Below are 20,552 nucleotides of genomic sequence, written 5' to 3' on the forward strand. Positions count from 1 at the left end.
GTGGTTGGCACCGAACAAAGAAACTATTCAAGCTGTCGCCACATGAAACAAGCATTCAAAGGGGAAGTCAGAACAGCCTCTTATGAGAGTGAGTTCCTTTATTGAGGATCCAGTTATTATTATTCAATAAACAAGCCTTTCTGTGGATAAAACCTAATGATGCCACCAAAATCGTTCTTGGAAGCCCCATCCAAGATACAGCTTTTGGTATGTCTTCTTCTCTACAGTGGAAAATAGAATTTCAGCCTCCGGACACCCTGGCAGAGGCGGGTGGAAATTAGCGATTGGAAAGAGGTATGAATGGTTGCACCGGGTCCAGTCAAGCTCTAGAAAAAGCAGCATGGATGCTGCAAAAACAGGCAACCCTTAACGCCTGCACTTGTATTTCATGTATAATCTGTTTTGTGGGTCTCCACTGATCACACAACGTGACAAGCTGGCAGCACTTACGGCTCCACAACCAAAATACATGTAAAACGATTCATTCCCAGTTTCTGTCGGCACCTGGGACTACAGATCTGAGGACCAGCAAGCTGTTTCAGTCACACGAAATACACTGGAAACTGGCTTACAGCAGAAGTGAGCTTATAAAGGGCTTCCCTTGGAGAAACTGAGGATCAGAAACTCTGAATCCTAACTGCTCTGAGACCATTTCAGCCTCCGCCCGCGGGACCCCGAATCCCCCCGGGATGCGCTTTCACAAGCACTCATAAGAAGGTCCACTGCTCGGCGGAGGACGTCTGGGGCGCGGGGGAGCTGGATCCCGGCTTTTCTCTGAATAAGGCCGCTCTTTAAGACTCTCTCCCGGCCCAGGAGGGCAGAGAGCGGCCCGGGCGTATGCTTTGGGGCTGAACTTGGGATGGGAGCACCTGCGTCTGCCCCGCGGGCGGGTGGTCGCCAACCCGCGCGGTGTCGCCCGAGCGAACAGCCCGGGACCGAGTGCGGAGATCCGATGCCCGGGACCGGGGGAAGGGGGCCCGCGGAGCCAGCTTACACCCCGCTCCCACCCACCCCCCGACCCCTTCCGGGTGAGCCGGGCCGCGGCGGCGGGACCCGCGTGGCCGCCCGGGCTTGAGGTTCCGGCGCGGGATGGGCCCGGCCCGGCACCCGCTCCTGCTCCGCAGTCCCTGCGGCGGCCCGGCCTCTGCGCTCCCCGGCGGGCGCTCACCTCTCCCTGGAGTAGAGCTGCAGCTGCTGCTCGCGCTGCCTCTTCCGGGTGAACGCCATGGAGGGCGGGCGGGGCGCGCGTCTCCAGCTCGGGTTCCGCGGCGCCGCCGCCGGCCGAGAGGTCCGGAGCCCGGGAGGCCGGCCGGGCACAGCGGGCCTGCGGGCCCCACGAGGAGAGCGCGCCTGCGGCCTGGCGTCCCGAGCCCGCGTTCAGCGCCGCATCCCCGCCGCGTGGGGCCTCGGCCGTGACTCAGGTCGGAGGAGGGGCGGGCGCTTGCCCGAGGCGCCCGGGACCCAGGGCCCGGCCTGGGGTCCGTCCCTCCGCCCCAAATCGCCGCCCCGCGGCTCCATTTCACTGCTTTTCCTCATGAAGACGGAAGCCCACCCTGAACTAAGTCAGCGTGTGGGCCACGGAGGTTCTAAATAACATTTGAGTCTTTAATTGAAATAACTAGTCACATGACTCTCCTTTTGCTAACAGCTGTGTTTGAGATGCAACTTACACGCGAAACAATTCAGCTATTTAGAGTGTACCAATCAGTGGTTTTTAGTATATTCACAGATATGTCCAACTATTCGTGCAGCTGAAATCCAGCAGGACCCTGGAGGGAGGGGGCGGGGTGGCTCCTGGCTACAAAAGCCTTTCTGGGTCCCTGTTTATGTTTGAAGAAAAATGCTTTAGTCTCTTAGGCCTTCCCTGAGTTCCCAAGGGCAGCTTCAAGCAGTTACTAACCAGGGCAGAGGGAAGCAGAGACAAGGGAAAGCAGTCCAACACGGTGCAGAGCAGAGTCCTAGCTCCTTCTCAGGATGAAGCCAGTGCCGCTGAGCTCTGCTACCCGGATAAGGCCCCCGGAGCAGGGGGACGATGCTAACTTCTGGCTGCCCACAGGACTTCATCCTCTTCCCTCACCACCAAACAATGAGAAGAAAGGCAAACACCCTTCCTCCCGCAGCCCACATTTTGCCTATGAACACTCTTCCCTGAAACCCACTTGGTCTAGCAATACATGCTCTGAGTTCAGAAGAGAGTCACCTCGGCTGGAAAAAAGGCCAGAAAACAGCTTGCAAGTTTTCTTCATTCAGTTAAACATTAGCGACTGATGTGACCCTGCTGATGGAGAGTGACAAAGATTCCCTGCCGGAGCGAACTCCAGCCTCGCCACTTTGAGCCTTCCTCTCCACCATGCCTTGGCCTAGAAAACCACAGACTATCAGATCAGATCAGATCAGTCGCTCAGTCGTGTCCGACTCTTTGCGACCCCATGAAGCACAGCACGCCAGGCCTCCCTGTCCATCACCAACTCCTGGAGTTCACCCAGACTCACGTCCATTGAGTCAGTGATGACATCCAGCATCTCATCCTCTGTCATCCCCTTCTCCTCCTGCCCCCAATCCCTCCCAGCATCAGAGTCTTTTCCAATGAGTCAAGTCTTCGCATGAGGTGGCCAAAGAACTGGAGTTTCAGCTTTAGCATCACACCTTCCAAAGAAATCCCAGGGCTGATCTCCTTCAGAATGGACTGGTTGGATCTCCTTGCAGTCCAAGGGACTCTCAAGAGTCTTCACCACAACAGTTCAAAAGCATCAATTCTTCAGCGCTCAGCCTTCTTCACAGTCCAACTCTCACATCCATACATGACCACAGGAAAAACCACAGCCTTGACTAGACAAACCTTTGTTGGCAAAGTAATGTCTCTGCTTTTGAATATGCTATCTAGGTTGGTCATAACTTTCCTTCCAAGGAGTAAACGTCTTTTAATTCATGGCTGCAGTCACCATCTGTAGTGATTTTGGAGCCCAGAAAAATAAAGTCTGGCACTGTTTCCACTGTTTCCCCATCTATTTCCCATGAAGTGGTGGGACTGGATGCCATGATCTTCGTTTTCTGAATGTTGAGCTTTAAGCCAACTTTTTCACTCTCCACTTTCACTTTCATCAAGAGGCTTTTGAGTTCCTCCTCAGCACATATGATTTTGCCTGCCACAGTACAAGACCTGTACAAACAGAAGCAGTTTCTGACTACCCAGGCCTCATACCTGGGTATCCCCAGCTCCCCTGAAGTGCCTGTCTGAGGAGGCTTAAGGCTTCCCAGAGGATTTACTATTTATTGTAGCCAACACCTGGGGCTTCCCTGGTGGCTCAGTGGTTAAGAATCTGCCTGCAATGCAGAAGTGGGTTCGATCCCTCGGTAGGGAAGATCCCCTGAAGGAGGAAATGGCTACCCACTCCAGTATTCTTGCCGGAGAATATCTTGGACAGAGGAGCCTGGCAGGCTACAGTCCAGGGTCACAAAAAGTCAGACACAATTGAGTACATACATAGCCAACATCTGACATGGGCCCTGACTGCTGTTTCTTAGGGCATTTACAAAAAGGGCTTACAGCTGTGAATTCTTTCTCTGAACCCTTGAGATGTGTCTCCCACAACCCAGGATTGGCTCCCTAAAGGACTCGAAAGCCATTTGAAATATCATCAGGAGGTTCAGGGCGTCTGTCTCCTGCTCTCCCTGGGAAGGCAGCTGCCAGCCAGCAGATAAAGACTCGCATTTACAGCTATCCACTCTGAGATTTTTCACTTCCCAGCTTACCTTTGACAGGAGAAGGGGAAAAACTCTCTCAAAAAGACTTTCTTGAACAACAGCTCAGATACGCTTCTGCTGTTATGGGGGTTGTGTTCCTTGATAATGAAGAGAGGACTGTGGGGGCGGGGGCGGGGGTGGTTCCTTCCTTCTCCTCCCACCCCAAACCACCAGCCCCCCAACACCTGTGCCCTTCACTTCGTTCTGCCATTTCCAAGTGCATTTTCTCAACGTCAGCCTCTTCTTCCCACTCAGTCAGCTTAGCCTCTGTAATTATCCCTTCTCTCTTCCCTCTTTCTCTCTTGCTTTGTCTTTTTCTCCCTCACTAAGTCATTCCCATCCAAATATATAGTTTCGAACGATGTTCCCCTTACCCCGCATCTCCTTCCATCTCCCCATTCTTAGCCAGACTTCTGGAAACATTTGCCTCCCGGGGTGCTTTCTCACCCTGCCTGTCTTCAGTCTGTCCCACCTGGACTTCTGTTTCCACTCTGTGTTGTTGTTGTTTAGTCGCTAAGTTGTGTCTGCCTTTTTGTGACCCCATGAACTGGGGTCAGGCTCTTCGGTCCATGGGATTCTCCAGGCAAGAGTACTGGAGTGGGTTGCCATTTTGTTCTCCAGGGGATCTTCCTGACCCAGAGATCAAAGCCAGGTATCCTGCATTGCAGGCAGATTCTTAACCATCTGAGCCACCCAGGAAGCAAGGAGATTTAGAACATTGGATTTCTGAAGCTCAGGTTCTTTATGTCTCATCACAGAAAGGATTCAGTTAAACAGGGTGGTATCACACTCATTAGACTTCAGTCTTATTCTTAAAAGGGCTTCCCTTGTAGCTCAGTTGGTAAAGAATCTGCCTGCAATTCTTAAAGAAGAATAATCCTTATTTATTTTTCTTAAGGAAAAATTATTCTTATCCTTCCTTGGTATTCCATTACCTATACTCAAGACCTCTGTGGGAATGATCTGATTACTGAAATGTTATTACCATGGCCCATGTGTAAGCTGATTCTCTCTCTTCTAGCTCATGTGAGAATGTTTCTCAGTTGTGTCTGACTCTTTGCGACCCCATGAACTATATAGCCTGCCAGGCTCCTCTGTCCATGGGATTCTCCAGGGAAGAATATTGGACTGGGTAGCCAGTCCCTTCTCCAGGGGATATCTTCCTGACCCAGGGATCGAACTCAGGTCTCCTGCATTGCAGGCGGATTCTTTACCATCCGAGCAACCCGGGAAGCCCACTCCAGCCCATTGATTTATAGATAAAATTGGCTCAAAGCTCACAGAATTCAACACCCTTTCCAACATGTCGCTTCCTTTCACTGAGGGCTTCCATCATCATGACTCTCTCTGCCTCCTGAGATCCTGCTTCTTGACACGTGTCTTTGCTTTCACCATGGGAGCATTTTATCTGCCCGCCTCCCCACCACGTTAATGGAGAGTTGTGAATCCTGGCAGCAGTAACATCAGTGCAAACTGCTGTTAAAAACCCATGTTAGAGACCCTGGGTTGGATCCCTGTTCAGGGAACTAGATCCCATATGCAGCAACTAAGAGTTTGAATGCCATAGCTAAGACTTCAGTTCAGTTAAGTTCAGTCGCTCAGTCGTGTCCAACTCTTTGCGACCCCATGAAGCACAGCATGCCAGGCCTCCCTGTCCATCACCAACTCCTGGAGGTCACTGAGACTCACGTCCATCGAGTCAGTGATGCCATCCAGCCATCTCATCCTCTGTCGTCCCCTTCTCCTCCTGCCCCCAATCCCTCCCAGCATCAGTCTTTTCCAATGAGTCAAATCTTCGCATGAGGTGGCCAAAGTACTGGAGTTTCAGCTTTAGCATCACACCTTCCAAAGAAATCCCAGGGCTGATCTCCTTTAGTGCAGCCAAATAAGTAAACATTAAAAAAAAAAACACACTATGAATATTTTCTTAGCTGTTTTAAGTCTACCACCACTGAGGAGCCCTCACATTTTTCTTCCACAAAGATTCCAGGCTTACAGATTCCTTACCCCTCTCCCACCCCACAGCCTTTCTAGGGCTAAGGCATCCGGCCCCAGGATCCTCTGGGGTCTTGTTAGAAACACAGATTGCTGGCCCCACCCTGGTGTTTCTGATCTACTAGATGGGTTCCCCAATGTCTCATCAGGTGAAAAATCCTCCTGCAAAGCAGAAGACATGGGAGATGCAGGTTGGATCCCTGGGTCGGGAAGACCCCCTGGAAAAGGGCATGGCAAAGCACTCCAGTATTCCTGCCTGGGAAATCCCAAGGACAGAGGAGCCTGGCGGGCTACAGTCCATGAGGTCGCAAAGAGTCAGACATGACTGTGACTGAGCACACAGATCTGAGGTGGGAACCGAGAGTCCTGAGCCCCCAGGTAGTACTGATGCTTATCTAGAGACCACTCTTGAGAAACTTGGCTTTAGAACAAATTCCTTCCCAGTCTTAAAGACAGCAGCACCTCCACCTCCCCCCACCCTCACCCCCTGCCCTTCTCTTCATCCTGGCATCAGCAAATATGCAACCTCAGGTGGGGGAGTGGTGTGCTCACATTTTACTGCAAGCACTTATCAGCACATTTCCCCCAATAAGCAGTTTCCTCTCTAAGAGGCATGAGATGCCAGGTTTAAAGAAAATAAGCCTTGTTTTTCCCCCACTGTGTTGCCTCATCATTGTAATTGTCAATATTATTGCTATCTGAATTTATGATGCAATTACTTTGTAGAAAACACGATGCTGAGTACTTTGCATGCATTTTATTCTTCAATCCCGTTGGGAGCTAATTCTCCACAAATCTTTCACATTTCTCCGTGTTAGGCATCATCAGTCAATTTGCTCAGATTTATTTCCATTCTAGGAGAGTAGAGATCAAGAGTATCCTCTGCCCAGAGACACCCTGGGGATGATAAGGACCACACCCTCCCTGCCCCAGGGAAGACCTGCCAACCTCTCAGGATAATTAATGTAATAGTTCTCTCCAGAGGAGAGAGGGCGCAGGTTTGCCAGCAGCCTCTGAATAAGGCTGTGGCTTCCCTGGTGGCTCAGACAGTAAAGAATCTTCCTGCAATGCAGGAGACTTGGGTTCGAGCCCTGGGTGGGAAGATTCCCTGGAGGAGGGAATGGCAACCCACTCCCGTATTCTTGCTTGGAGAATCCCCAGGGACAGAGGAGGCTGGTGGATTATAGTCCATGGGGTCACAAAAAGTCAGACAAGACTGAACAACTTTCACTTTCCTGCAGAAGGCTGGGGATTTCCAAAGATGCGAATTCCTGAGCTGTGATGCAGGACCACGGTGCGTCCACATCCACTGACTGCCTCATCGCCCCAGTGGGACGTGAGGGTCAATCGGCTCATGTTGCCTGCTCCCTGGTAAGTGACACGCTCTCCAAATCCATGTGAGTACACTGTCCCCGTACCTGCTAAATCTAGAGGCATTTGCCAAGCCCATCTAGCAGCTGTCACCTGCCACTCCAGAGGAACTATTTGACTTCCTTCTTGGCAAATCTCTAGACTGTTCTATTATTTCCATTCTTTGGAAGAGAACAGCTAAAGCTTTATGCAGTTTAATAATATGTCCAATAGTAAGTAACAATGCCAGTTGATAAGTGACAGTGACAAGATCTGATCCCGTGTCTGCCTGAGTCAAATCTACTTTCTTTGCAATTATACATTGCTAGTGGCAATTCTGCGGAGAAGGCAATGGCACCCCCCTCCAGTACTCTTGCCTGGAAAATCCCATGGATGGAGGAGCCTGGTGGGCTGCAGTCCATGGGGTCGCTAAGAGGCGGACACGACTGAGCGACTTCACTTTCACTTTTCACTTTCATGCATTGGAGAAAGAAATGGCAACCCACTCCAGTGTTCTTGCCTGGAGAATCCCAGGGATGGGGAGCCTGGTGGGCTGCTGTCTATGGGGTCGCACAGAGTCGGACACGACTGAAGCGACTTGGCAGCAGTGGCTCAGGTAGTAAAGAATCTGCCCACAGTGTAGGAGACCTGGGATCAATTCCTGGGTCGGGAAGATCCCCTGGAGAAGGAAATGGCAACCCACTGCAGTGTTCTTGCCTGGAGAATCCCAGGGACGGGGGAGCCTGGTGGGCTGCTGTCTATGGGGTCGCACGGAGTTGGACATGACTAGCAGCAGCAGCAGCAGCAGTGGCAATTCTGAGACCTTAAAGAAAAAAAGACAAAACTAAGAATCAGAAGCCCTCATTATTGTATTAAAGCTCTAAGTAACCTCACAGGAAGAAAACAAAATTTTCCTCTGTCAGTGTACCCAAGGGAGCCCCAACACACCTACCAGTGACAGCTGCTCCTAGACAATCTTCCTTGAAGGCAGGGAGGGGGAACGATCAACTCAGTGTTTCTGACATCCCCTTTCAAAAAAATACCTAGTTTTATTTATTTGGCCACACTGGGTCTTAGTTGCAGCACGCAGGCTCTCTCAGTAGCAGCATGTGACCTCCTAGTTGCGGCGTGTGGGATCTAGCTCCCTGAACCCAGCCCCCAGAGTCTTAGCCACTGGACCATCAGGGACATCCCTGACATCCTCATAAAGTCTGCTTTTCCTCAGTTTCTCTTAGTAATTGATAGTATTTGTACATCCACATACCCATTTTCAGTCAGGTTTACTGAGGTATAGCTTACAATAATGTTCCTCAGTTGTAAGTGTGCCATGGATGTGTTATGACACGTGTGCAGTCAGGTGACCACCACCATGCTTGTGATGTAGGAATTTCCATCACCCTAAAATGCTTTCTTGTGCCCTGTTGTCAGGAACCCCGGTGTCCCTTCCTGATTCCTGGCAACCACTGATCTGCTTTTTGCCTGTTTACTCTTCTTTTCTAGACTTTCATATAAATGGAGTTATGAAGCATGTCTGACTTCCTTCCCTCAGCCCAGAGCTCTTAAGGTACATCCACGTGGTTACCTTGAACACTACTTCATTCTTTTTCTTTCTTTCTTTTTTTTTTTTTTTTTTGCTGAACAGTAAGCTTTGTATGAATAAACCACAATGAGTTTGTCTTTTCAACAATTGATGGAAATCTGGGATGTGTTCAGTGTTTTGGGCTAATATAGATAAAGCTGCTATTAACATTTGAGTACACATCTTTGTTTTCCTTGAATTCACGAACTAAAATGGACTGGAATGGGTGAGTTTAACTCAGATGCTCATTTTATCTACTACTGTGGCAGGAATCCCTTAGAAGAAATGGAGTAGCCATCATAGTCAACAAGAGAGTCCGAAATGCAATACTTGGATGCAATCTCAAAAACGACAGAATGATCAGTTTTCATTCCAATCCCAAAGAAAGGCAATGCCAAAGAATGCTCAAACTACCACACAATTGCACTCATCTCACACGCTAGTAAAGTAATTCTCAAAATTCTCCAAGCCAGGCTTCAGCAGTACGTGAACCATGAACTTCTAGATGTTCAAGCTGCTTTTAGAAAAGGCAGAGGAACCAGAGATCAAATTGCCAACATCCGCTGGATCATCAAAAAAGCAAGAATTCCAGAAAAACATCTATTTCTGCTTTATTGACTATGCCAAAGCCTTTAACTGTATGGATCACAATGGACTGTGGAAAATTCTGAAAGAGATGGGAATACGAGACCACCTGACCTGCCTCTTGAGAAACCCGTATGCAGGTCAGGAAGCAACAGTTAGAACTGGACATGGAACAACAGACTGGTTCCAAATAGGAAAAGGAGTACACCAAGGCTGAATATTGTCACCCTGCATATTTAACTTATATGCAGAGGACATCATGAGAAATGTTGGGCTGGAGGAAGCACAAGCTGGAATCAAGATTGCAGGAGAAATATCAATAACCTCAGATATGCAGATGACACCAACTTTATGGTGAAAACTGAAGAAGAACTAAAGAGTCTCTTGATGAAAGTGAAAGAGGAGAGTGAAAAAGTTGGCTTAAAGCTCAACATTCAGAAAACTAAGATCAAGGCATCTGGTCCACTTCCTGGCACTTCATGGCAAATAGATGGGGAAACAGTGGAAACAGTGAGAGACTTTATTTTTGGGGGCTACAAAATCACTGCAGATGGTGATTGCAGCTATGAAATTTATTAAAAGATGCTTCCTCCTTGGAAGGAAAGTTATGACCAACCTAGGCAGTATATTAAAAAGCAGAGACATTACTTTGCCAACAAAGGTCTGTCTATCAAGGCTATGGTTTTTCCAGTAGTCATGTATGGATGTGAGAGTTGGACTATAAAGAAAGCTGAGCACTGAAGAATTGATGCCTTTGAACTGTGGTGTTGGAGAAGACTCTTTAGAGTCCCTTGGACTGCAAGGAGCTCCAACCAGTCCATCCTAAAGGAGATCAGTCCTGGGTGTTCATTGGAAGGAGTGATGTTGAAGCTGAAACTCCAATACTTTGGCCACCTGATGCGAAGAGCTGACTCATAGAAAAAGACCCTGATGCTGGGAAAGATTGAGGGCAGGAAGAGAAGGGGACGACAGAGGATGAGAAGGTTGGATGGCATCACCGACTCAATGGACATGAGTTTGAGTAGGCTCCGGGAGTTGGTGATGGGCAGGGAGGCCTGGCGTGCTGTGGTTCATGGGGTTGCAAAGAGTTGGACACGAATCAGTGACTGAACTGAACTGAATGCATCTTTGTTAGAATATACATTTTCTCCCATGTCCTAGGGGCCATCTCCTGGAGGCTCCCATGTGTTCCCAAGGTAAAGCCCAGCTCCTAGCATGGCACTGATACTTTTTAGGAGCCTTTCTTTGTCTTTCCCACTGTATATCTCTAAATATTTTCTGACACAAATTTGTATCTATGCTCCCAAACAGTGCTAAGAGCTGGGGATAAATATAAACAAAGCAGAGAAGATTCCAGTCTTTACAGAGCATCTAGTGGGTAAAATTGACTATAAACAAACCAAAATATAAAATAATTGCAGGGAATTCCCTGGAGGTTCAGTGGTTAGGACTCTGTACTTCCACTGTGGAGGGCCCAGGTTCAATTCCTGTTTGGGGAAGTAAGATACAAGATACCACAAGTCACATGGTGCAGCCAAAAAAAAAAAAGATCGCAAACCATAAGTGCTACAGAGAGATGAGATGGCACTACTAGCTGCCATATGGCACAGGAAAACCTGGCTGGGGGTGAGAGGGTCACAGAATAACAGGCTGCGAGATCAACTGGGTCAGGCATGTGGGCACAGATGCCATCAAGGTTAATGATGGGCTAGGGAAGAGGGACTCGGTGAGCCCAGAGTCAAAGCCTTTCATGAATCAGGTGGATTCCCAACAGGACAATAGATGATAAAGCCTAATGTCATTAACTTCTAAGGAATTCTGGTTCCTGAAGGAGAAAAATAAATCATGTGAATATAGCAAAAGGAAGCAAGGAAGATGCTTATCTCTTGGTCCTAAGGTGCACAGGTTTAAGAACCCAGGATTACACAGGACAAAGGACTAAGAGTTGCTATGATTGTTACAGATCAGAAATGAGGAACATAGTCTCTGTCCTGAAGGGGCTGTTATGTTAACTCCCAAAGAGTTGGGAGGAGAGGGGTGGAGAGGAGATGAAGTTCAGAGTGAGTGTCCTGACCTAGTCAACAGCTGGAGAAGCTGGGCTACTAATGATAACAGAAGTAAATACGTGAGAAATGGGAGGACAGATAGTGAAAATTGTAGTTTGGGTCCTGAATATATGGTTCCCTGGCTTCTGGCTTCTGCTCACTTGTGATTGCTCTGAGCTTCAGAAGCCTGAAAGGGAGGCTTGACCAGGCGTAACAATGTGCTTGTCCACACACTCAGGCCTTTGCAAAGCTGTTCTGACTCAGTAATTTCCCTGTCCTCTGACCTCCCATTCATGATACAAGTCAAATTTCACTTCCTCTTTGAGCTCCCCAGTCACCCACACCCTAAGTGAAAAAGAGCAGACATTTGAATCACCCAGATTCTCACAGCTTCTGGTTCAGAGTCTAATTTTAGCTCATACCCTCATGTAATTATTTGTTTACATTTCTGTTTACCTTGCTCTCGTAACTGCCCCTTCAGGACAGAGATTATGTTACTCATTTATGATCTATAGCAATCATAGCAATTCATGGTGTCAGTCCCATGCATATCTTACCAACACAAGCTGATAGAAAGCATAGAAATTCAACTCCATTGGCCTGTTACCTGTTTCATGAGACCATACTTCCTCTTATTTATTGTACCTATCTTGTTCAAGTTTCACAGCATGCTCTTTCCATTAGTACTTTGAGCATAGCTAACAAATCCATGTCATCTTGTTCATGCAGTATAGAATCCTGTGTGCTATGTGAGTCTATACCCTGATAAACTCAAGTGGCCACGCTTGGTGGCTTGTTCTTTCAATGAAGCTTCTCGCCTCCATTGTTAAGGTCACTTCAACTGCCCTTCTTTGCCCAAGTGAGTATAGACTCCCTTTGTTTCAATATTCAGAAAGCATTCCTTGCTTCACCTTGCTTTTATTCCTTAATTTCTTCACTAGGGCTTAAAATCAGCTTGGAACCTTGACTGAAAACGGGCCTGGTTGTCACTGCTTGAATGAGTGGAAAATATCACTCTATATGTGGTCTTAACATTCAAGAGATTTTAGTTGCAAAGTAGACTAGATTTATGATCACTGTTGTGTGGCTTGCCACCTTTAATATATATATCCTTTATTTAGAGGGTGTTGACAAATGACAAGGTGTAGACAGATTACCTGTTTCTAGATACATAAAGAATGTGGAAATTAGAACACAGTCATGGCTAGGACAACACAAAACATCCAAATCTACTTTAGCAAAGATTAATGAATAAGATATCTGATGAAGAATATGCATATATAGCATTAAAAAAAAGTAGAGTCCGACTCTTTTGTGACCCCTTGGACTGTAGCCTGCTAGGCTCTTCTGTCCATGGAACTCTCTAGGCAAGAATACTGGAGTGTGTTGCCATTTCCTACTCCAGGGAATCTTACTGATCCAGGGATTGAACCCTGGTCTCCTGCATTGCAGGCAGATTCTTTATTGTCTGAGCCACCAGGAAATACCCATTATATAGCATATTGCTTTTAAAAAAAATATATTTATTTATTTGGTTTTACCAGGTCTTAGTTGCAGCATGTGAAATCCAGTTCCTTGACCAGGGATCAAACCCGGGCCCCCTGCATTGGGAGCATGAATCTTAGCCATGCTAAGAGTCCCAGCATATTGCTTTATAAATGATATAAATTGCTTTTGAAAATAATGAAACCTCATCAGAATGCTCCCCAAAGACGTTCACAACTTCACGTCAAAAAGGATGAATATTAACTTACATGGACAAAAAGATTCTGATTTAAAGACCTTGAAAGGGCAAGATTATCCTGGATCATCTAGATGTGCCCACTCTAATCACATGAGTCCTTTCCAAGCTGTAGTCACAGGGAGGTGTGAGTGCAGAAGAGAGAACCCGAGAGATGGCAGTGGGAGACTCAAGTCACACTTGCTAACCTGGAAGACAGAGGCCATGAACTAGGGGATGCAGGCGCCCTCAATAGATTGGAAAAAGCAGAGAACCAGATTCTCCCCCGGAGCCTCCAGACAGGAGCAGGGCCTTGCTGACACCTTGGTTTTAGCTCAGTGAGATTCCAGCTCTGATGGAAGCCACAGAGTTCATAGTAATTTGACACCGCAGCCATAGGAAACCAAAACAAGACAGTATTGTAAGGCGGATGGAATGGCTTTCCAGAAAGAAAAACCAACCAACCCAGTGAAACTCTGGCTGAGAGTTGTATATAATTTAGATGGAAATGGGGAACATGACTGGAGAACATGAATTATTTTTGATCATTATTTTCCAGACAGGCCTGATGATCACTTAAAACAGAGAAAAAGGCAGCACAATATCCACCAAGATGTTCACAGTATTGCTTCAATGGTGGGATTATGGGTAGAGCAGTCCCCCCTTATCTGAAGTTTCACTTTCCGTGGTTTCAGTAACCCACAGTCAACTTCAGCCTGGAAATACTAAATGGAAAATTCTGGAAATAAACAATTCATAAGTTTTAAATTGCATACCATTCTCAGTAGTGTTGTCGGGGGAGTGTGTAATTTCCTCCGTTCTGTCTTGCCACAGCAAAAATTTGAAGTGATGGATGGACCAGTGTTACAGCTCAGTTTTATTGGCAGGTAAATACATCCTCCAGGTGTGAGGGCAGGCAGACCCAAAAGAGGTGACAAGAAGAGAAGTCCCGGGCTCAATTTTGGCTCCTCTTTTTATATGTTTTTTCTCCTCCCCAGGAGCCTGCCCTATGTAAATTGGGCTAGCCAGGAGGGCTGTTTGTTTTACTTGAGGTCCTCACTCCAGTCCTTGGACCTTCCTTTGTTCTATTTTTGTGGGCTTTTCCCCTCTTTATCTTTTAGCCACCACCTTTTTGGACTCCTTTTTCCTATTGTAACTACCTAACATTCCCCCCTGAAGAGATGGGAGGCCCAATTCTTTGGGAATAAGGGCATAGAAGTCTTTCTGGCTACTTCCTGCTGAACTGGGATGGCGAGGGGTATTGGGCCTCCCCCTCTTGCTAGTCTTAAGCCTCAGAGTCCTTATAGTGGTGTCCATCTAAGGGTGAGTGATATTTTCTGTGGTTGGCTGTAGTTTTATATATCCTTGTTGAACTGGCACTGCATGTTGTAGCTTGTTGACCTGGGCAGAGACAAAACAGGTTAGACAATTGAAAACATATGGAGCAATCATAAGCAGCATCAATATGGTGATAATAGGAATTAGTAGGGGTATTAGTCAACTCCAAATTCCCCTCACCAGGAGAAGGATCCCCCAAAGAGAGACTGTAGCCACCCTGAGAACTCTCCAGCTCATTCTTTGAGACCCTGTAGAATCTGAATCTTTTCCTTGAGGACTGTGAGACTTTCTTTAACTTAGTTGGAGCTATTTACCCAGAAACATCATGTCTCATTTAAGATGACTCAAGCCCCTCCTCATTCAGGGATGAGGAGATCTACCTCCTGTCTGTTTTAGAGTATAACCCCTGCCAAGCTGTGCTGGCTTTTTAGCACTATCCTGAGAAATCTTATCCCCAGAAACTTAGTTTTGTGGGTGTTCATTAGACTGGCACTCATTTGCAGTCCTGAATAGGTATCTGAGATCTCCCAGGGGCTCATGGGTGTATTGAGTGTCCTCTTCTGTTTTTTTCCATGGCTTGACTCGTGAGTAGTGAATCCAGGAGTCATGTCCTGGTACTTTCACTGCTGTGGGGGTAGAAAGTATTACAGGGTAGGGGCCCTCACATGTGGGATGGAGTTGAGCCTTTGGGGACCCATCCTTCTAGACTTTAATTAGGACTTGAGTCCCTGGAGCATATAGTGGTGGCTCTTTAGAATATTTTGGGTCCTGGTTGACACCCCAAAGTATATATCTTGTTGGAACTGTGTCCAATGGCCATGGTATAAGACTGGAGGGTCTGAGCCTCTGGATCTAGGAAGAGGTTATTGACATAAACAAAAGGTCTCCCATATAGCATCTCAGAAGGACTAAAACCAACCTGTTCCTTAGGGGCAATATGGGTGTGGAGGAGAGCTATTGGTAAAGCCTCCTTCCATCCTAGGGAGGCCTCCTGGGTTATCTTTTTTATTTGCCAATTTTAATAATTGGCTGGCTCTTTCTACTTTTCCTGAAGACTGAGGCCTCCAGGCACAATTGAGATGATAAGTAATGCCCAATGCTTTAGAGACCCCTTGCGTAACCTTAGAAGTAAATGATTTCCCATTGCCACTTTGTAATGACCTGGGCAGACCAAATCTTGGAATGATTTCATGGAGCAGTTTTTTTTTTTTTTTTTAACCAGCTCCTCAGCCTTCTCAGTCTAGGTGGGAAAGCCTTATCCATCTTGTGAATATATCTATCATGACTAATAGGTATTTATACCCTTGAAAAACTGGCATCTGGGTGAAGCCCATATGCCAGTCCTCTCTTGGGTATGTCCCACATCATTGGACAGGCTGGGCCAGCTGGGGTCTTTGAGCTCCTTGGGGGTTAATTGGCAAGTGGGACAAGAGGAGACCACTTGCCTTATAGTCGTTTGGAGGCCTGTTCCTCTGAAGGACCTTTCTAGTAATCTTTGGAGGGCCTTCTCCCCTAAATGAGTGGTGCCAAGTAAGGAGTTAACCAACTTACATTGGAAATTCCCAGGTAGAAAAAGGAGTCCCTCCTTGTGGAACCACCCCATATGACCTTGAAAGCCTTCTCTCGTAGCTTTAAGAGTCTCACCTTCAGGATATGAAGGAGTTTCTGGCAAATTAGTCTGTGGAACTAAGGTGGCAACCCCTATTAGGTCATTGTTGTGTAATGCTGCTCTCTTAGCTGCCTGATCAGCTGCTTGGTTCCCTCGTGACACTTCCATTCTCCCTTTTAGGTGTTTTTTACAATAGGAGACTGAAACCTCAGAGAGCAGAGGAACTGCCTCTGAGAGCCTAAGGATTTGATCACCACATTTGATTGGGGTCCCTCGGATGGTCAAGTGGCCTCTTTCTTTCCAAATAGCAGCATGTTTATGTAGCACCAGAAAGGCATACTTGGAGTCAGTGTAAATGGCTACTCTTTTTCCTTACTCTAAATCTCGAGTCAGGGCTATGAGCTCAACTAATTGGGTTGAAGTACCTGGTGGCAAAGGTTTAGCCTTTATGGTCTCAAAATTGGAGGCTACAGCAAATCCAGCTTTTCTTTTTCCATCCAAGACAAAGCTGCTTCTGTCAATGTACCAGATTTCCTCAGGACTGGTCAGAGGATCTTCTGAAAGTCCCTCTTGGGGTTTTGTCCAGTGGTCCAAAGTTTCTAGGCAAGAGTGAAAGGGGAGAGAGCCCTAGGGGGTAGACAGGAGGGTAGCTGGGTTAAGAACCTCACAAAGGGATATATTCAGGCCTGGATTTTCCATCAGCACTACTTGATATCTGAGGATTCTTTGATCACACATCCATAAATGGCCTCTCCCGTGCAGGAGTTGTTTCACTTGGTGGCTGGTAAAAATAGTTTGCCCCCAAAAGAGAGTTTTAAAGCATCTTCTATCAGGACTGCAATAGCTGCAAGATTTCAAAGGCAGGGAAAGATCTCTTCCCAATAAGAAAATAGGACACTCAGGGGCCACCAGAAACTGGTGGGAAAATATTTGTCCATCCCAGCAACAAAGAAGTGCTCAGGTGAATCTTTTTGTTAACTGTTTTTCCTGTAGCACCCAAAATGGTACAGGTTTGGGAGGAGATGGCTCCAGAGTAGGCGGTCAGGACAGAGTAGGTAGCCCCTGTGTCAACAAGAAATTCTCAGACGTACCTGCCACATCCAGTTGCACCCTTGGCTCCAGCCCTGTGATGGTTATATGTGACAGGCGGGATGGCTGGAGCAGGCTGCTTCAGTCCTGTTGAACCATTGTGAGGGAAGGCTTGGCACTTGACTTTGAGGCTCTTGGGCCCCGAGGGCAGAGTGCTGCCCAGTGTCCCAATTGATGGCATTTGTAGCAAGCTATTTTAGGAGACTTGTCACTGTTTGGACACTCTTTGGCCCGATGTCGTGCCTGTCTACAGATTAGGCTTTTGCCTTGTGCCTTGTCCTTCAAGGACTCGGGGTTTGCCATAGGGCTTCCCTGGAGGGCAGCCAGCATCTGGTCATGCCTTGTCTCTTTCCTTTTCTCCCTTTCCTGGGCCTTGGCCTCCCTATTCTGTTCTCTGTAATAAAAGGTATTGGTGGCTGTCTGGACCATCTCATCTAAAGAGGCAGCAGGGTCCTGCTGCTGTAGCAGTTTTAACTTTATCCCGATATCTGAGGCACATTGGGACAGGAATCTGTCCTTTAAAATCACCTGTCCCTCATAAGAGTCTAGGTCCAGATTGGTAAACTTTTGGAGGGCCTCTTTTAGCCTTTCCAGAAAGGCAATGGGGTTCTCATTGGACTCCTGAGTTATTGCTGAGACCAGGAGTAGTCCCACAGCTAATAGGCTTCCTTCTATTTCCATAGGTGGACTTCTTGAGGGGGGAGTCTTTCTGAAGCGTATCCTACCCAGTACTGTTGCAACCTGAGAGCCGGGCATCCCCGGGTCAGATTTAGGCATAACAACTTGCTGCAGATTGAATCCCCAGGCAGGTCGAGGCATGTCAGCCTCCTGAGAATTGCGTTCCTGGTCAGGTTGAGGCATGTTGACTCCTGGGACCCCTGAACTGGCAGATCTCTGAGCAGGTTGAGGCATGACAACCTCCCAGGGACCAGGCAGGTTGAGGCAGGTCGACCTCCTGGGACCCCAGGCTGGTGGATCCCTGAGCAGGCTGAGAGGTAACAACCTCCTGGGGACTGGATCCCTAGGCAGGTCGACCTCCTGGGACCCCCAGGCTGGAGTTGGGCATCCCCAAGGTCTCCAGCATGACCAGTGCTGGGTAGGATTAAGGGGTTGTAATCTTAACTTATTGCTGGTTTGTCCACCACGGATTGGAATAGATACCATGATGTAAGCAATCCAAGTCTGTGCCCTGAGACTGGGAACCTGGTGAAACAGCCATAAGCCTTATCTTCTATTGCTCTGAGGGAATGTAAGTCTCCCCTAGTCCTCCATAAGAGCAGACTAGGGTATGTCCAATGGTAAACGTTTCATTGTTGTAGATCCACTTTAGGTAAGGGCAGAAGTAATGACAAAGGAGTGGGTTATCTGGTCCTTTTAGGGGCATTAGAGTATTTTAATAATAAGCGAGATGGAGTGATGTTGCCTACAAGGGGGCAGGGTCCTGGTTGTAGGAGTTAGTAAGTGGCTTACGAACAAATTGATAAGAGGCAACAGACCAGATGTTCCATAAAAGTGGAGTGCAGATTTGATTTAGGGGTATGTTTGTAACTTTAGGAGAAGGGTGGCAAGGGTTTGGGCCCAAACGGCCTGTAGGGCTAACTTCCAAAGTGGCAAACATTATCCTCGGAAGCCCAATTGCCCTTGAAGGGATGCCACCAACAGATGGGCTTCTAGCAGCCATTGTGTGCCTGTCACCCTCCCTAGCGGGTTCACTAAGAGATGCTGGTGTTGCACATGTTGTAGGAAACATGTAAGATGAAGGCCTGAATATCTAGACAGATTGGATATTATACAGCATTTCTTTCCCAAAGGTCAGCTATTTTCTGGTTGTCCCCCCAGAAGATTGTAGAGGCAACACTGCGGGCCCGGGCGGGGCTCAGGAAAAGCACAAGAAACAGGAGGGAAGAGGACTGGGCACAACTTTTGAAAGAATAACATAGCCCAAGGGCATAACACAAGCTGATTAAAATCAAATGGGTCGGAGATGACAAGTCAAATTCAACTAAACCTTGATCCTCAATCTGCAAGCTAAATGACACACCCAGAAGTGCCAGGACAGTTCAGGCACGGTCAAAAGAGGGAGGAGGGGGTGATTCCTGAAATGTTGGAATGATCCTCCCACTCATTAGCATATGAAATCGCCCAGTTGGGGGTGGGGGGTGGGAACTAACCACACCACATTCCATGGGCATTGCACTCTCCTCTGTGATGGCCCACACCCTGTGGAGTGTGCTTCTCTCTGAATCCAAACAAATCCACCTCTTGCCTACTGCTGTGTCTCTCACAGAAATTTTGCAACGAGACATCAGGCCTGAGCTTCATTAGGTCCTGAAGCCAGGCACTGTGGGTTCTGGCCAGGCACGAGTCCCAGCCGGATACGACTGAGTGACTAAACATAGCACAGAGTTCCTGCAACGTGGGTTTGAGTCCCAATCTTAGTAAACGGTTTCAAGCACAACTTTCAGAAATGAAAAGATGATGACCTGCCCAATAGTTTGTAAGCAGTGGCATAGATGGAGAGAGGAACTGAAGGATGGGAGGAAAAAGCAGTGAGAAAAATGTACTGAGGAATCCCCTTCATAACCTGCTGGAAAATCTGCTAAAAATACCTGACCTATGCTCACAGTTTTCATCGGCTTGGTCCTCGGCACAAAGAAGATTAAGGACAGAAGAACCCTCACCCACTTGGGCAATAGCTACTAGAGCGCAGAGGATAATGGAGCCTTTGAGACACACTGGGGAGTAGCCTTTCCAGAGTCCCTCAATTGCACCCACTGCCATTGGCCTGTTTGCAGGGGGTTCAAGGAAACAAGAAATGAGAGACTGTAAAGGAATTAAGATTTTGTTAGCCATATGTCCTTCCAGACATAGGAATGAGGGATTCCTACCTGAACAGGAGGTCTCCTGGAATCTGAGACTGAGCCGCATAAGCTTTCTGCTGAGTTTGTTTTTGCTGTCCCGGTTTCCAGCAGGCTGGGCTTCTTTTCCCTTCCACTGTGCAGGGTTTTCTTTGTGTTCAGCTTCTGCCACAGGGGCTTCACCAAGTTGGGCTTCTGCTGTGCTTGGCCTCCACTTTGCAGGGGCCAAGCCGAGGTTGTTTCAGCCAGGTTAAACCAAGAAACAGCACCATATATGTCAGGGGAGTGTGTAATTTCCTCGGTTCTGTCCTGCCGTAGCAAAAATCTGAAGTGACGGACAGACCAGTGTTATAGCTCAGTTTTATTGGCAAGTAAAGGAAAATATATCCTTGAGGCATGAGGGCAAGTCGACCCAAAAGATGGGAAGAGAAGTCCCTGGCTCAATTTTGGCTCCTCTTTTTATATGCTTTTTCTCCTCCATCCTGCCCTATGTAAATTGGGCTAGGCAGGAGGGCTGTTTGTTTTACTTGAGGTCCTCACTCCAGTCCTCAGACCTTCCTTTGTTCTATTTTTGTGGGCTTTTCCCTTCTTCGTCTTTTAGTCACCGCCATTTTGGACTCCTTTTTCCTATTCTAACTAC

General features: G+C 47.5%; 1 protein-coding gene across 3 annotated transcripts in view; it reads right to left on the reverse strand.

The window, feature by feature from the left end:
- The window catches only part of NSMAF (neutral sphingomyelinase activation associated factor), a 131,249-nt gene that overhangs the window by 67,701 nt on the left and 42,996 nt on the right, over window positions 1-20,552 (reverse strand). The window contains exon 1 of one of the 3 annotated variants that reach the window (XM_055546053.1): window positions 3,754-3,824. The exons of 1 other annotated variant lie outside the window; for it this stretch is intronic. Coding sequence is in view for 1 of the 2 variants with exons in the window: in XM_055546052.1 (XP_055402027.1) it covers window positions 1,169-1,227 (59 nt within the window). In the remaining variant the exon portion in view is untranslated. Of the gene's footprint in view, window positions 1-1,168; window positions 1,582-3,753; window positions 3,825-20,552 lie in introns of those variants that run through there. One more of the 3 variants, XM_055546052.1, reaches the window with a different exon arrangement.

This window comes from Bubalus kerabau, chromosome 14 (genome assembly GCF_029407905.1).
Source record: "Bubalus kerabau isolate K-KA32 ecotype Philippines breed swamp buffalo chromosome 14, PCC_UOA_SB_1v2, whole genome shotgun sequence".
Lineage (NCBI taxonomy): Eukaryota > Metazoa > Chordata > Mammalia > Artiodactyla > Bovidae > Bubalus > Bubalus kerabau.